Source organism: Lotus japonicus, chromosome 5 (assembly GCF_012489685.1).
Source record: "Lotus japonicus ecotype B-129 chromosome 5, LjGifu_v1.2".
Taxonomy (NCBI): Eukaryota; Viridiplantae; Streptophyta; class Magnoliopsida; order Fabales; family Fabaceae; genus Lotus; species Lotus japonicus.
Window position 1 is genome coordinate 4,065,467 of NC_080045.1, and position 17,544 is coordinate 4,083,010.

Genomic DNA, 17,544 nt, shown 5'->3' on the forward strand with positions numbered 1-17,544 from the left:
AGAAAATTAGGGTGTTTGTCCTTATGATGGTTTAAGTATAATATCGAGTAGCGAATAGAAGAGACATGATGGTGTCATGGCTCCCAAAGCTTTTCAATTTTTTTTACATGCCATCCATATTACCCGAGTTGCATAAATTATTGGTGACATGCTGTTATTTATTTTTAGCCTTCCTCTTTGATCTTGACAACCCTAGTCTTAAATTTCTACCTCTGCCATCATAATTGTATTTGATGGTCAACTTTGATATATTCACATTACTCTTTCTGTTTCATCTCATTTATATCAACTTTCTATTTTTATTATTTTCCAACCACATCATAAATTATATCTCTAATTTCACAATAAGGAACTTAAGATCTTTATGTATAGCCTTAAACTCATCCACCCTTCACCACACTAGGCAATGTGAGACTTCTCCAAAATGCATTCATTGACATCTTTCTTCATTCATCAACATTAGAAATGTGAGACTTACATTACAATCAACATCAACACGAGCCATAAACCTCTCTTCATCGAGCCTAACCAACCTAGTCACCAAGCCATACGACTCAACACCAAACATGCCGAAAGATCATTGTTAACCATCAACCTCCATCTTAAGACATGTGTGACCGACTGTGCCACACACCTCTACTTACCCAACCATAACCCAATCGAGACCCACCAACCAACCTAGCCGCAAAACCCAAAATGTAAATCGCACCTCAGCATCACTCCGCCATGGCCATAATCATGGCTTCACCTTGTAACCGCACGCCCAACAGATTGCAATTTTTCTGGGTTTCAACTAAAGAAGATTCAATCTTTCTTCCCTCCAATTTTTGTTTTCTGGATTTTTAATGTTGAGATCAAGCAACAGAGTATTCGACCTAGGACTCGCTCTACCTCCACAATAGTGGACTTGATCTAGGACTCGCTCGATCTACAACAGAGGACTCGATGGTCGGTTCTAGAGAAAAAAATCCTTAAACACATTAACAAAAAAAGTAGTTGTTATTAACACCCTAATGTCATCTAATTTCACCTCCCCCTGTTAAGTGCGTATAAAAAATGGGGTGGTATTAACAATTACCAACCAAAAATGTGTTCTTTCTTAACCAAGCAATAAAGAAAGATAGAAAAGGCAAGAAATTTAATGGCAAATGATTTCCCTTTTTGTGACTGCATTGCCAATCTGATTTCAAATCCCCATTTCATTTTCTTCCATCAAGAACCGATTTTTTGACGAACCCACAAACCAAAAACCCCATTTTCCTCCTCCTCCTTCCTCCACCAAATGCTTCCCATTCACCTGACCAACACCGTTCTTTTCCCCATTGTTTGTTGTGCCTGCCTTCTCCTTCGCATCTGCATCCACTACTTTATGATAATAGTTGACGACAGAGATAGAGCGGGTTGCCCTATTTCCAGAAACAAAGACTCAGTGGTCCTGTTTTGGGACCCTTTTCTTGTCCACATCGCCATTGCTGTTGGGATTTTGAACCACCGTTGTAGAATTAGCAGCAGCGGCGAGAAAGATAAGGTTAGGTTGGATAGCCACAAACATCGCTTTCAGAAGCAAGTTGGATTAAGAATTGGACTATCAATTTATACATTTACCCTTTTATCATTCATCCAATCATAACCATTCAATTAAAGAATATTTGAAGATTCTTAAATCCAACCGTGTTTAAGCACGGTACATGTTGAACAAAAAGAAAGAGGTCCACTTGAGTGGGCAACTAAAACTTCATCCAAAAATAGTTTGTGCCAATTTAACGAACACCCGGCAGAAATCACAAACGTCGTACCGTTCGATACCTCTGCCCTCTCCGGCGGTTCCCACCACCGACGCGGCGAAGATGATAACTGGTCGTTTCCAAGTGCCACTCTTCATCTTTCTCATCCAATTCACTGCGTTTGCATCATCTTCTCCTTCTCCTTCCACCCACTCCAATCTCACCCACATTTTGCAGGTACTACACTCTCACTCTCATTCCCCAAATCCCATTTTCTCATTCTATGAATTTAGACAGTAGAAGAAAAATCTAACTCTATTCGATTCGTCGAAATCAGGATGTTTTGAAGGCAATTTCGACGAAAGAGAAGTGGGATTTGAAGGAAGTGAGGGTTCTGAAGTTGGATGTTGGCAAGGTTAGGTTTGGCAATTCCCAGGATTACAAGTTCCGAATCGGATTTGGCAAGAACAACCTTACCCTTAAATTCTCTGACCAAGTTTCCTCTTGGAACAAGTTCAGAAACCCCAAACCAGATTTAGGGTCTCTAATTCGTCGTGTCAGTTCCCTCCCCCAGCTTGATTCTCTAAAATTGAATGGTCCTTTCGAGTTGCGCGTCGATGATCTTCACCATCTCTCACTCTCCTTGCCAGTAAGCATTTTTCTCATTCAATTCAGATCTCTTTACATGATATTAGTTGAAATTTTCAGTTATTGTTCACCCTTTTTAGATTTTAATTAGATGGGGTTTATTTGTTAGATCATTCAGTCTTGGATAGTTAGTTAGAACTTAGAAGGCACTAGATCAGTTAACAGTTAGTTGTTAGTTAGTTTGTTAGAAGCTGAATTAGTTTCAACAATTCAGTTATTCTGTTATTTATTTTTTCATGTAACTCAATAGTTGTATATGTTGTTACTAACTGATCAATGAAAGATGAGATTCATTTTTCTCCCAATTTATAGATTCAATAAGCTCCGGCCTCCGGGGGGGGAAGAAGAAAAATTGGAAAAAAATGGAAGTAAAGGGTTGGGTGTCATGTTACTATAGCTGACAAGTTGTTATTATTTGATATAAACCTTAGATATTGCTTCAGTGTTATGGCTGCTATCACCAACGTAGTTCATGTGTAGGTAAATGATGTCTCAAAGATATTTTACTGTCAGTTTGTGATTTCTGCTCCTAGTTCAGTTGGCAAAGTTGATATTTTTGTCTTTGCATTAAGGAGATTGTTCTTCTTCTCTGGTATATATGGCAAGCTATGCGATATCCAAGTGAAGTCTTGTGCTATAGCTAGCAGTCTTGTGATATTTCAATATTTTCTGAGTTCTGGTGATGGTTTGCAGATGAATGTTTCGTATAGTGGTTTGAAACACATCCTTGTTGGTGAAGGTATTACGGTGGAAGTAAGAGGAGCTCGAGAAATCTCTCTTTTTTACTCGTCTGATCTTGATCTGCAAATGAATGGAAGTACCAAGTGTAGCAAGGGGGAGAGTGACTTTTGGCCCTTTATGCAATCGATGTGCTTGCCTTTGATTCCAATACGCATATTCGGGTCTGCGTCGTTGATTGCTTATAGAGCTCGGAACCCTTATGCGCATATTGAAACTACACTAATTTCGGATGACACTGTTGAGCTGCTTTCAGAAAAATGTTACCATGGTCATATGTATAGAAAGCGAGGATGCCCCATTGACTCCTTAAGTTTGAGATTAAGTTTGTTTCAGAAAGTTTTGAGGAGTCTAATTGGTCATAAGATCCTTCAAGATCAGTTTTCCGGCCTTCTCAAAGCAAATATCAAAGCATCAGCTGATGTAAAGTTCCCCTTAGAATTGGAAAGGGACATAGGGAATAACATCACTCTTAGTTTGATGCCTGATTGGAGAACAAGACCCAGTGTAGAAAGGGTTTGGTTTGAGATAATTGCCAGAGTTGAGGAAAACAGGCTCAAACCTATTTTGATCAAGAAAGTGAAGCCTTTTATTGAATCTGATTCAATATCCTGGGCTAATTTGATGTCTAATATGTCTTATACAAAGTTGCGACCTGCTCTTCTTCCTCCGGAGTCTCTTACACTGGATGTGAAATGGTAGGAGGTACTCTTGTTAGTTGTAGTTTTTGCTTACACCTTTTTTTAGGCTTTGCTTGTAGATTTCTGTTGATCTTGTAATACACAAAATTCGTTCACTAATTCCTGTAAACTATCACTCATGCACTCATGATTTGTCTTGTAGATACCAAAATATGAGAGGAGAAAAAGAAAATAGAAAAACAATATGCTTTACATGCTTTTGTGGGCTTATAGGATTTGATCCTCATTCTTTATTAAGTGGCACTTCTGTTGTAGTCTAGAACTATGGACTAAGCTAATGTGCTATTTTGTGATGTGGTTTGTAGCCATGCTAAATGGTTGAACTGTTTAAGAAAATTAGATAAATGGGGTGAGGTGCTGACTGTGTGCTTGGTGTTTAGTTATAGACACAATCTGCAAGAACTTGATATTCCAAGACTTTCCATGTGTTGGTTTTCTCTATATTTCTGTTGGAAAGTTTTTAAGATCTATTCTTGATAGCTTTAAAAAATTTCTATGTATTACTTTGGTGCTTTCCTTGAGAAATAACTCACACAACTCACATGCCCCAATTTATTTTCACAAGTTCACAAGAAGTGACACATTTTTCAAATGGACTAAAAAACCAATTTAATTTTATATCAACGCACATTTTTGGGTGTTTTAGTAATTTCATTAGGGGAGCACATGGGCCGGGTCAACATGAAACCATCCAACCCAATCTGATTCAATAATAAAAATGCGGGTTGGATTGGGCAAACGGGTCAATCAGATGAATTTTATTACAATCCAATCATCTTTGGATCGAATATCAGATTCCATAATAATCCATCCAATCCAACCCGAAATCCAATCATATAATAATAATATATTTTTTAATAATTTTAACTTTTACCTAACCTACTAGTAGGGTATGTAATTTATGGAGACTTGAAGTCCTTCTACTAGGGTAATTTTTAGGATACTTGGAGACTAATTTGTTTGTAATTACTTGTCATATTTAAATACTTGAAGTACTTACTTAGTTATGTGTTGTTGTATAGATGTGTGTAAACGGTAGTTATGAACTTATGATGTAATTGCATGTTAGAGACTTGGGCTACTTGTTTTTATAATATTTTTCAATATTCCATATTTATTTTATTTTAATATTTTTCAATATTTCAGATTTATTTTTATTTTTATGATGTAATTGCATGTCGTGCGCATCGTTGACGGGAGCTGGCGTCTGGGATATGTAGGACATCTTGGTATAGCAGATAGCTTGTGTGCATAATTGTTTGCTATCCTCCATGGCTTAACACTTTGTTGGGACCATGGGTTCGGGGAAATTGATTTATTTTCTTACTCCTTGTTAGCATTGGGGCTGATCACAGAGGCTCATCCTCCTCTTCATAGGTATGGATCGGTAATTGGTCGGGTTAAAGCTTTGCTTCAGCGACCGTGGCAAGTGCGATGTCAACATATTCTTCGGGAAAGGAATGCTGTGGCGGATTACCTAGCTAAGCACGGAGCTTCGTCTGAGTCTGCGCTGCTAGTGTGGGATACTCCTGTCCAGGGTGTTGTGTCGTTGTTGAGGGAAGACCGAATGGGCACTTTGTTCATGAGGGTCTAGTTTTTCTTTTGTTTGTTTTGTAAGTGTTTATTATAAAAAAAAAAAACCAATCCGAAGATTGTCGGATTGGGTTGGTTCGGATTCGTAGGTGAAAATTCACGAAATCCAACTCAACCCAACCCAAACAGTTTTGATCGGTTTGGATTAGCCTAAAAATCCATCCAACCCAACCCATGTGCAGCCCTAAATTTCATTTCAGTTTTTTTTTTTTCAAAAAAATTTATCTCTCCTCACATTTATGTGCTGTTTATCAGCCTTCTTGCGAGTTGTTCTGCTTCTGCACCACGAGTTGTACATTGTTTATGCCTGCTTGAGGTTTAGGTTTATTGTAATGTTATGGGAGGATATTGAAGTTAATTTGGTTTTTTTATGATCCGAGATCGAATTTTTGGAATTGTTGATGGTTCCTATTCTATAAATCAATGCAAACACCATCAAGGGATGATAAGGAATAAATGGATCTGCACAACAGCTATTAACTTCATGGTGTTGTGCCAATCAATTAAAAAATGTTGATTTGTCCAATAAAAACCATGGGCAATTACATATCAAGTAGTAAAAAATATTAATTTATCAAAGCAGAACGTGAAGTACGAACGGTTTCAAAGTAGTAGCTTTGTAGAAAATAAACCATATTGGAGAGGGTGCAGTTTTTGAAATTCAAAAAGAAATTTAAACCCAAATAACAATTATAACCAGAAATCTGTGTCATTTTTAAATTGAATGATTTGGTTGTTTAGTTAGTCAATAGAAAATTGTGCAACTTATTAACTTACTTCTTCTAAAAGTCAAGTAATGTACAAGTTAACAACCCCATATACAAAACTATATAGTGTAAATAAAACGTATGTGTTCGATGAAAATAACAGCTCATTTTTAAGTCAATGGATTGCAAATCTTCGTGGCACGTTAACATGGATTGCAGGCGGGCCTGAGATTTGGGTGTTTTCCACCCGACGGAACCGGCGGCGGCCCGAAACCGACCGTGAGATTGTCTGTTTCCACCTCCACATCGAAAAAACCGAGCTCCAACGACAGCTGCAGAGCCCACCACAAGGCCATTCCTTCCGCGATAGCAACAGAGCAAGCTCTCAGCCACCTAGCATCAATGAATTGAAGCAATGTAATTAATCAAATCAGTTGAATGCATTGCTTGATTTTGGTGTTGCACGAAAGTTTTACACTGCTTCCACTATTTTGGATTGACTTTGGTGTTCGATCCCTTGTACATATAATGTTTTGGTGCCCAAAAGTGGTGCACGAAGGCGGCAACAATGACAATGGTGACTCAAGGCGATGACAACAACAGTGGGGGCTAGAGGCACAAATTGTGGTGGCTGTGTTAGTGGTCATGGGTGAAGCTTGATGTTAGGGTTGTTGGTGAAGAAGAGAATAATTTGATAAAAGGGGAAGATATATGTATGAAAAAATTGATATTTTAAATTAATTTAATGGTGAGTATGTAATTTTCTATCACAAAAGAAGGTATTTCAATATTTCATCTATGACAAACCCACTAGCTCTTTCATCTTGATCTCCACCTTGTTATTAATCAATTAGATAAAAATAAATATATAATTAATAAAATAATAGTCAGCATTATCAAAAAAAAAATAAAAGTAGAAGATAATGTGCTTTTTTTTTTAAAAAAAAAATGACACATGACGCTAGAAAAAGGACAGTAACATATCCACTATCCATCATTTCAAATATATATATATATATATATATATATATATATATATATATCCACTATCCATATAGCTAATTTGAAAGAAAAAAAACGTATCCATATAGCTAGGCTAAATTTAATATCTTTTTTTGAAATGTAGGCTAAATTTAATATCATCCATTGAATGGGATCATACTTACGTCTTGCAATATGTCAAAAAAAAAATACTTACGTCTTGCATGAATGCAGGGTATTTATTATTTGCTATTAAGTACGTGTTTCAGATCAACTTTGAAAAACAACCAAAGTTTTCAATCTCAATATAATTTAATATAATATTTTATTATTTCTTTTTATTATAAAGTAATAATGTTCCTCGTGGAATTCCTTTGAGATGATTCTTTCGTATATTCTCTCATGTTGACATTTTAGCATTTTGTGTTTATATTTTTCTTCATTTCTTATTTGTATCAAATAGATAAAAACCTTTAAATATTTCTTAGGAAAAAATAAAAACAATAATATTGCACTTCCTTTATCATATCCCATGAAAAAATTCTAATCCTTTGACATCTCATCAATTTTGAATAATTAAATATCAGTAAGGAAAGATGATGTAAAGTCTAATGAGTTTTTTTTTTTTTTTTTATAATAAGGGGGGGAGTCTAATGAGTTATATATCTTAGAGCGACAAAAGTTATAATATAAATATGCATGAGTGAAATATACTTCTTTCTGCTGAAAAATTAGTGATGGTAATGGGTCCGAGACTCATTGAGTATCCGCTAAAAATACTATAATGAGTATGGTAAAAATACGCTAAATAAATATGGGTAATTAGCCGTAAAAAATAGTGGATATGAGTGCGGGTACGAGTACTATAGTACCCAACCCGCCTCATACGCGCACACACTTTACTAATTATTTTTATTATATATACACACTTGTAAGTATATATATCAACCAACTTAATTAAAGTTATAACTTTCTAACTTATTCTTTCAATAATGAATGATTTAACTTATTAAATATTTGGATAGTCTTTTGTACTTTTAATTAATGATTTTTATTTTGTAAGAATAGTTATATTATTTTCTGTTGGCGCGCATGGATAATGGAAATTGTATTGTCGTTAACTAAATTGCGGGTAATGGGTACGGTACGGACATATAGGTACCCAGAGGGTACGAGAATAGACATCAAATTGCTACCCACGCGTGTATGGGGACGGGTACACATGCATCTTTTGAAAACATGGATACAGGGATGGGTACTATAGTACCCTACCAAGACCCTACCCGTTGTCATCATGATGAAAGATGCACGTATTACATCTCCTCTATTCTTATTTAAGAGTTTATAAAACATACACATTTTTTTGGTCAAAGGATCATCATTGTATTAATAGAGCACTGAAAGCCCAAGAGCTTAATGCAAAGGCCCTCCATAGAGAGACAAGGCGCAAATGCCCAAACTGCCAACACAATACAACACAGTCTGCTAAAGATTTGAAATTAGGAGATCTAGACTAGTTTGTGGGCTTACACATGTTGTTGAGGAACATAAACATTAAAAAACTCAAATCTGGTCTAACAAAAAAAGTGTAACACCCCGGTTTCTCAACTGAGGAGTCACATTAGTAACCTAACAAGTCTAAGGACTATTTCTTAATCCTGAGAAAACACAATATATTTTTTTCTTTTCGAAACAGCTGAACATAATTGAATATATAACATAGACTTTATTCAACAACCCATTCCCGACATAATAATAATAGTGTCATACATCATCATGAACAAGTTTCCAAAGTAAGTACGCTCACTTAGACAAGTGGCGAATATAAGGTTTAAACAACAGAGTTTTCAGAAGGAAAAAGAAACTCAGACATAGTCCACCAAAAAGGGAGAAGCAACTGCTTCATCCACCTCTACTCGACCGCCCACGGTCATGGTCTCCAACTTGAACAGCTAAGCTTCAGCGGAAGGCTCTCCATCGCCTAATAGCGTTAAGCGCCCAAACAACAAATAGCAAATAGAAAGTGTTAACTCCATACAATTACCATGTATGAAAGAGAAAATCATGCTATTCAAATTTAACTACCTATCATGGTAAATAAACCAACAACATAACTAAACTCATATATCAACAACCTAACATATAACATCAATTCAGATATCGACAACCTAACATATAACATCAAATCAGATATCAATAAACTAATAACTAACATCCAACAACATAGGGTTAGGTGTTAGTTCCCTATAATGCAACTATATGCTTCTACCAAAATGGATCGATCAGCAACGTCTCTCAAGACGGGACAATCACGCGGGACCACACCCACCTCATTGCCACTTTACGCCACTCCGGACGGGACAATCGCGTGGGACCACACCCACCTCATCGCCACTTTAGAACATCTCGAAAGATGGGACAATCCCGCGGGACCACACCCACCTCATTGCCACTTTATAACGCCTCGAAAGACGGGACAATCACGTGGGACCACACCCACCTCATCGCCACTTAAGAACCAAAGCCTATATGCCAAGTCAGTCAACAACAATCCCCAAACCAATGATTAATTCGGAGTAACCACATGTTATTTCTATTATCAACGAACATAACTCAATTCAATTGCATACCAACTCAGTTCAATGACAGAAACCAGTAAACAGCCGAAGCCTCTCAGAAAACGGAGACACACGTCTCAATAAGTTTACTCGGCCGAAGCCTTCAGAAAACATTTGGCACAAGCCTCAGAAACAGTCAATATAAGCAAGCATACAACATTGCAAGCATAATAATCATAATCCAATGCCAATCAATATAAACATCTTCATCTCAAACGCAGGCAGTGCGATAAAAGCAGGCAAGACTCAAAGACACTCTAAAACCGAGTTACCCTTACCTTCGTGAGTAGAAGTTGGGCATGGAAGTTGTGAACCTAGAACAAGGAAACACAATCATCAACACAAGCCCTACTAGAAGTAACACTATCTAATAACGCTAATCGAAACCGGAAAGAAAGCTTTTAAAGCTTCAGAGTTCCTCTTAAGGCACGATTTGACAACAGAACTTCGTTCGCTAAAACGAGTATAACTCGAGCTACAGAACTCGGAATGACACGAAACCAGCGCCAAAATTTCAACAATCGAAAGATCTACTCAATGGCTCAGGTCATAGAGACCCAAAAATTATTTTTGGACACGGTACCCTAAGCAATAGGTTTCGGCCACTATGTAAAATAGGGTTCCCGAACTTTTCCTTCGATCTAAATCGATTCCTAGGTATTCTTAGGCGATATCTAGGCCAGGGAAACTCTCAGAAAAATTATCGAATCGAAAACTGTCGCAGGGGTATTTTGGTCAATATTTTTAGCTCGGAAACTCAAAAATCAGAATTTCGAAAAATAAATTAGATGGGGTTGATACCAACGACGATTATGACGACTAATCCTACTGACACTAAGCTTAGTCGAGAGTTTTAAGCCCAAAGGACGGAACTTTAGCCAAAAAATGGGTATTTTCTACAGAAATGAATTTCGGCAGCATTTCGGCGACATTCGGCAAAATGTAATCCGCTAGAAGTACTCTTGGGTACGAAGAGAATATATTTAGACACTAAAATCAACCTATTTGGACAGTTTTACAAAAAGCTCAAAACTTGGAGCACAGAAAGACATAACAAAAAGCGACGGAATTTAAGATCAGAAGAAAAAAATAACAGCAGTACCTCGAGGCCTACGCGTAGCAACGAACAGAACGACGATCGGTCAAGAATTGGAAAAAATCAAATCTCCTCCTTTTCCTCCAAGAAGCTCACCCACTGCCAACAAAGAAAATGAAAAGAAAAAGAAAAGAAAGACAGAACGTGGTCTGCAGAAGGAGAAGAAAGAAAAGGAAGGTGTGATTTTTTTTTGAGTTTTTGAAGTCCTATATATAGGAAATTGAAAACGTGAGAAAATGATTATTTCGCGATTCCGATTTTTCCTACTGATTCCAACGTATTTTAGACACGATATTCTTCCCGCTGAATCTTCTAATTCTTCAAAGAAATATCAGTATGATTTTTGGTTTTCGAGGCTTGTTTTTTTATGTTTACCGGCTTAAAATGCACTTTATGATTTTGACCTCGGATGCAGAAACTTCCTTCTGAAGAAAGATTTGGAACGTCGATTAGAGTGGGCCTACACGTGTGGAATCTTCGTTTGAAGCTCCGAATAGAAAAAGTCTTCATTGTCGGGTGATTCTAGGGTTTTGAAATACCAGGGTTTCAGTTTCGGCAAACTTCCGATGATTGGAATCGGACGTTCGTAGATCCTAGAGTTTCGCCTCGAAACGATTGTGATATATGGAAAAAGAGAAGTTCTAACATTTCTCTGAAGATTTTTGGACTAAATTCCTACAGTGTTCCAAGGGTGGAAGATTGTTGGAATTAATCTTTTCTTAAGGTTCTTGTCCTAGGTTTAAGCGAATACTGCTTGCGTCATAAGTTCCGTCGATTCGAATCTTGTCCTTAACCTTCTCGTGAAATATCTTCTCCATACGTTTATTCCCTTTAATAAACGTTTATCCAGTTTTCTTACTTCACGTTACGTCGAACTTATTCGTGAATCGGAAATTTTTCTAATTTATTCTAAGCTTAAAAACTTGGGTCTTACAAAAAGAAACGACAGCGTACGGGAACCAAACCCTTTCCCTCCACAGGAGAAGGAGGCGAAGCGGTGGAAATTGTGGACACGACGGCGGCTCCAAGGCTCAACCCAAGAGGTGATCTGCTGCAAATAGAAATGAATATTTGATATTGAAACTTTAAATGTCGCTTCTTCTAAGCCTTGTCGGCTCTTCCAACTTCAAAGAAACAACTCTGCTACCAGGCCATCATCAGTCAAACCAAAAGACTAGATTTGAAACACAGGAGAGCTGAGACCAAGGGGGACCGTCACAGGCGATGTTGGCCAAGTTGGTGGTTGGTGGTTTAGGGTGGTGGCGCTGGAGAAGGCCAAGAGGTGGTTCCTGTGGTGACTAAAGGTGGTTGCTGGTGAAACCGAGGGAAAGAATAGGATGGAGGGGGTAGTAGAGGAGGTTGTTGTTGAGGCGAAGGCGGCGGAGGCATGAAGGTGGCGGCGGTGGGTGGAGGTGGCGAAAGTGGGTGGAGAAGGGCGGAGTGAGCCACAAGAGGTAACAAGGAACATAAACCAGATTGAAAAGAAGAAAACCCACTTATTGGATAGTAGATCCATCTAATGTGGAAAAGAACCCTATTGTGGGAATAAACCTACCTAAATGCAGGAAGAGACCTCCATGAAGGAGAAGGAACCCCCAATGGGAGAGAAAACCCCCAAAGGGGGTGGCGGCTGCTCAAAGTGTTTGTGCCCTAGCAGAGGCTTTTTGGATATATTCAAGTGAGCCTTAGAGAAGAAAGTGGGTGATTTTCAAAACAAAAATACAGTTAACTTCACACCGTTATGAACAACTTGGGGCTGTGAGCGGTGACTGAAAAAGGAAGATGAGATACAATTTGGGCCACAGAGAGAGGAGACAAATGTGAAGAAGAGATGGGACGAGATGTTCGTGGTGGAGGCAAGCGTTGAATAGAGGAAATGGTGATTTCAAAACCCCGAGAGAGGGCTCTGCCTCTTCTTCATGCATGACCTCATTCATTATTTTTTAAGCTTTATGTATAAAGTGCAGTTTGCTTCTTTCACTTTGTTTTTCTTTCTTATCAGATCAACGTGATATGACTAATAGATTATGTAAAATTTTGGGCGAGGGTGGTTCTGTTGAGCAATTAGGCAAAAGGGAAGGTAGAGTGAGAAACAAAGATTTATGAAGTTCTCATCTCACTATGAGGATGGATCCCTTTTTTCGCGTGAAATCATACGGGTTGGTAATCCCGAAGAAAATTCACAAAAAAAGATGGCAGCGGAGCTCTAATTTGATGAATCTTAGAATGAAACTCTACTTTGATGAATCTTATTCATTCAAGTGAAGGAACTCATAGACAGAATCTCAACATCCTTCATGGACTGAACTAATTTATGATTGTTAAAGAGAGGAGAAATGTTTGAGGGAGGAGGAAGTAGGCAACAAGGTTGGTAGTGGGGAGTAATGTGAAGTTATGAGAAGTAATATAAGGTTATCTAGGGTTACTTTTTCTTCTTAATTATTTCTCGTTTTCTTATCACATAATCTTCCACTTTTCCATCTCTCTTCTTTTATATATATATATATATATATATATATATATATATATATATATATATATATATATATATGATGTATCAGATGAGAAATGTGTTCTTATGTGAGAACATGAGAATAAATCATGACCGTTAGATCTAATCATGAACGATCCAGATTAAAACATTAAGTCATGTGAGTTTTTAAAAAAGTCACATGATTTTTTTAAATGCTCATGTGAGCATTAAATTGTTTTAATCTGGACCGTTTATGATATGATCAAATGATCATGATTTATTCTCATGTTCTCACATAAGAACACATTTCTCATATGATACATCCCTTATATATATATCATGTAGGTTTAGGTGGAATGGGTGTGAATCCACATTTTTCCAAAATATAAAGTCATGCGACACTTATTATTTTGTGGGGGCAAGCATGCACTCAATATATTAAAGTATAGTGTATACAGTATATTGTTGTTAAAAATAAAAATACCGTGTGGGGGAGGGGGGAGCTGCCCCTTGTGAACACAACAACTCTAATTGGGTTTCAATATGGATTCACTTAACGTTAAATCTGAACCAATCTAATTGCAATCGATATTGTTCTTGGATTTATTTTTTCAATACGGACCAATCTGTTCATCATATTAATTTTTTCATATTTAACATTTAAGGCAAATTGCACTTATATACCTCCCATGAGATTTATCATTATTTCACTAGTATCCATTTATTATTTAATAAGACATTAATTACTCTTATTTTATTAAAAAAATTGCACTAACCTCCCTTGAGGTTTATCATTATTGCATTAACCTCCCTTAAGATATATCATTATATTATAAAACAAAACACCTCCTCATTATAAACCGCAATACATCCTCATTATGATATGTGCATTTTGAAAAATGGACCGAGAAGAAGTCAATGCAATAAGGATAAACATCAGGAGAGGTAGAGCAATTTTTCCTAACTTTGTCATTTATCCAATTTTATTATCACGATATGCATTTTTATGTTTTTTAGTCTTAGCCATTATATTTTGCATGTATTGCACATCAAATCGTGACTTACTCATTTTATATGATTTGACATTTATATGTCACACAATTTAATTTTAGACCAATTACATGTCGATCAATGTTATTTGAAGTTCTTTTGAGATTTATGTGCTTCTCGCGTGCACAACTTTCGTGACATTGAATTGTGTTAATGAAATATGTACAACTTTTATGGCACTAAATGGTGTTAATGAGCGAGTCATATAAAATATTTCAAGTGGAAAGAATGAGTCACTATTTTAAGAACCGCATAAATAAAACTTAACCGAAATATCATAAATTTAAAATTAACAAATATTTTTTAAATGATTAAAATCAACCTTTGCTATATTTTCAGAGACAAATTAAATACATACTTATGTTCACATTCAATTTATAAATTACCTTAATAGTATTTTTGGTCCCTCACTTATCACGATTTCACAGTTTTTGTCCCTCAAGGAATTTATTAGCTTACAACGTCCCTCATGTTTACTAATTGTTGCAGTTTTAGTTTTCCTTCAACTTCCACCCAATATTTAACCGTTTTTAAATCAAAAAATCAATTAAAACAAACTAGAAACCATAAAATTGTTAACAGCTAGGAAAACATAGAATTATTCTTCAAGCTTTATTTTTAATTGATTTTTCAATTAAAAACCATTAAAAATTGGATGAAACCAAAACTGTAACTGTTAAGAAAACATGAGGGACGTTGTAGGCTAATAAATTCTTTAAGGGACCAAAATTGTCAAATCGTGATAAGTGAGGGACTAAAATGCTATTAAACCTTATAAATTTAACGATATCTTTTTTATTAGTTTAATTAAAAATTAAAAATTCGTTGAGATCACACTAAATTAATGTTCACATCCCTATCGTGCTGATGTGTTTATCATTATGGGGAAGAAGAGACATGAAGTTGCTGTGAATAAGTGAATTGATGTGATGCTTGGTTAGGCAAACCGTGGTTAAGAGCACATAATATACTGTTACTTACATTAAATTGCATCTTTGAAAAACTTTTCTATATTCATTCCAAAACTAAAATTAACTTTATGGAAAAACTTCTAAAATTATCTTCTAATATCAGAGTTAATTTTGACTAAAAAAAATTGAATCCAAAGCTATAAAAGTAAGAGAAAAAGTTTGATGCACCGAGGGTGTAAAGTTTTTTACACCGTCAACCAATCAGATTTCAAAGATATGTCACTTCAATTAATGAAATTAAATGAAAAGAAAGATTTTCTCACATCCTTGAAATCTGATTGGTTGACGGTGTAAAAAAACTTTACACCGTCGATGTATCAAAATTAACTCTAAAAGTAATGTTATATCCTTCTATTTCATTATCCTACAAATTACTAAATGAAGTAAAAATTATTCTCAGCATTCCAAAACGGTTGTTATTTTAATTTTTCATTTATTTTTTTAAAAAGTGTTTTACAATATTAATACTATTTTTTACGCTGGAATTAAATGTAAATTACATGCTTCAGAGATTGGTTTCTAGACCTCCCCTCCCCAACCTATATGTCACCCAACTCTCACCATTTGAGTTATTATTCGGGAACACTGTATATACACTATTTATGATATTTTCTTCTAAATATACTTTCAATTAATATTATATTTTTTTTACCTTACTACCTATTATTTCTAAGAGAGATTTTCGCATATCCTTCAAATCTGATTGGTTGACGGTGTAAGAAAAATTTCAATTACAATTTTGACCTATTAATAAACCAATAATAATTCTCACTTTAAATTAACTCAATTTTATTTTCGTCAAATTATAATTCAATTAATGAAATATTACAATTATTTTGAAATTGAGAAAGTAATTTTTTTTTTTTACAATTACAAGATATTATACGCGTAACTTTTCATTTAATATTATCTTCTTTTAAAATTTAGTATTAAATGCATTAAATTTTCATTTAATACTATCTTTATTATATTTATTCCTTCCCTAGTTAGAAGACTCTTTAGAGAAAATTATTAAGGTAAATTTTGTGTTACCCTTAATTTTTTTTTGGATATGATGTCCGTATTAAGTAATTTAATAGATTATTATCATGTTATTCAAGGTAAATACTAGTACATCTTTAGATTTTACTTTACTTATCAATTAACTTTATCTTATGAAATTCATATTCTAATGAAAAATGAATGAGTGGTGGAAACGAATGATGGTGATGGAGATGCGCGTAAAATGATCATGGTTGATGGATGAATAAAACTCAGAAAACACAACTCGCAAATCTCACGTCCCTAAGAATGCAACGCTGCATTAATACGATCGAATAAAATCAAACTTTGAATCGGTGTACATTGAGTTTTTATTATCGAACGAACTCATTTTTGGTACCACGCCTTAATTTGATTTAAGGTACCACAGCAATCACCAATTATTAAACTTTATACTTAGAGAAAAAAAATTGTTTATATTTATTTCATTTTGCTTTTAAAAAAATAAAGAAGGGAGAGAGTACCCGTTACTAAGTTCTAAAAATGTTTATTACCCTTCCTTTCCAAATATATCACTCATTATATTTATTATACTTTTGCAATTCAAAAAATGTATTTAATACCAATAATTAATACTTTTTCACACTATTTAATTCATTAATTAATGATAAATTTGGAAAGTTAAATAAACTTTTTAAAGTCAAAATACTAATTAAACTTATTAGATGCTTTCTTAAAGTGTCTTTACAATAAGGAATGAATGGAGTAGGATAATACTCCTTTTTCCTTAATTATAAAACCTTCTTAGTTATTAATGAAAAATATAAATCTCACTTCTAATTAACTAATAATAAATTTTTAAAATGAATATTATTTAGGCCCCGTTTGGGAAAAAACAACTTAATTTAAGCGTTTATGTCATTATATTTATTATACTTTTGCAATTTCAAAAATTTAATTAATACTTTTTCACACTAGTTAATACATTAATTGAAGGTAAATTTGGAAAGTTGAATAAACTTTTTTAAAGTCAAAATACTAATTGAACTCATTAGATGTTTTCTTAAAATGACTTTACAATAAGGAATGACTGGAGTAGGATAATACTCCTTCTCCAATCTCACTTATAATTTAGTAAAACCCATATAAATTGTAATTAATTAATGAAAAATGTTAAAGTGAAGGTTACTTACTTAATCCAAACACAAACAATACTAGTACTAGTACTAGTACTAGAAATGGCAAAGTGAGTTGGCGCCTGTA

General features: G+C 35.1%; 1 protein-coding gene across 1 annotated transcript; it reads left to right on the forward strand.

Annotated features, from left to right (window-relative positions):
* Positions 1 to 1,653: 1,653 nt before the first annotated feature.
* Positions 1,654 to 4,008, forward strand: LOC130720186 (protein TUNICAMYCIN INDUCED 1). Its single transcript, XM_057570808.1, has 3 exons — positions 1,654 to 1,961; positions 2,062 to 2,373; positions 3,066 to 4,008. The coding sequence occupies exons 1-3, from the start codon at positions 1,689 to 1,691 to the stop codon at positions 3,810 to 3,812; spliced, it is 1,332 nt and encodes a 443-aa protein (XP_057426791.1). The 5' UTR covers positions 1,654 to 1,688; the 3' UTR covers positions 3,813 to 4,008.
* Positions 4,009 to 17,544: the final 13,536 nt, after the last annotated feature.

What these genes read in the sequence shown, in the direction of transcription:
- LOC130720186 (XM_057570808.1), top strand. Translation starts at nt 1,689, where the DNA reads ATGTTGAACAAAAAGAAAGAGGTCCACTTGAGTGGGCAACTAAAACTT. An exon ending in ATCTCACCCACATTTTGCAG is followed by an intron (nt 1,962 to 2,061) that starts GTACTACACTCT and finishes CGTCGAAATCAG; the next exon opens with GATGTTTTGAAGGCAATTTC. An exon ending in ATCTCTCACTCTCCTTGCCA is followed by an intron (nt 2,374 to 3,065) that starts GTAAGCATTTTT and finishes GATGGTTTGCAG; the next exon opens with ATGAATGTTTCGTATAGTGG.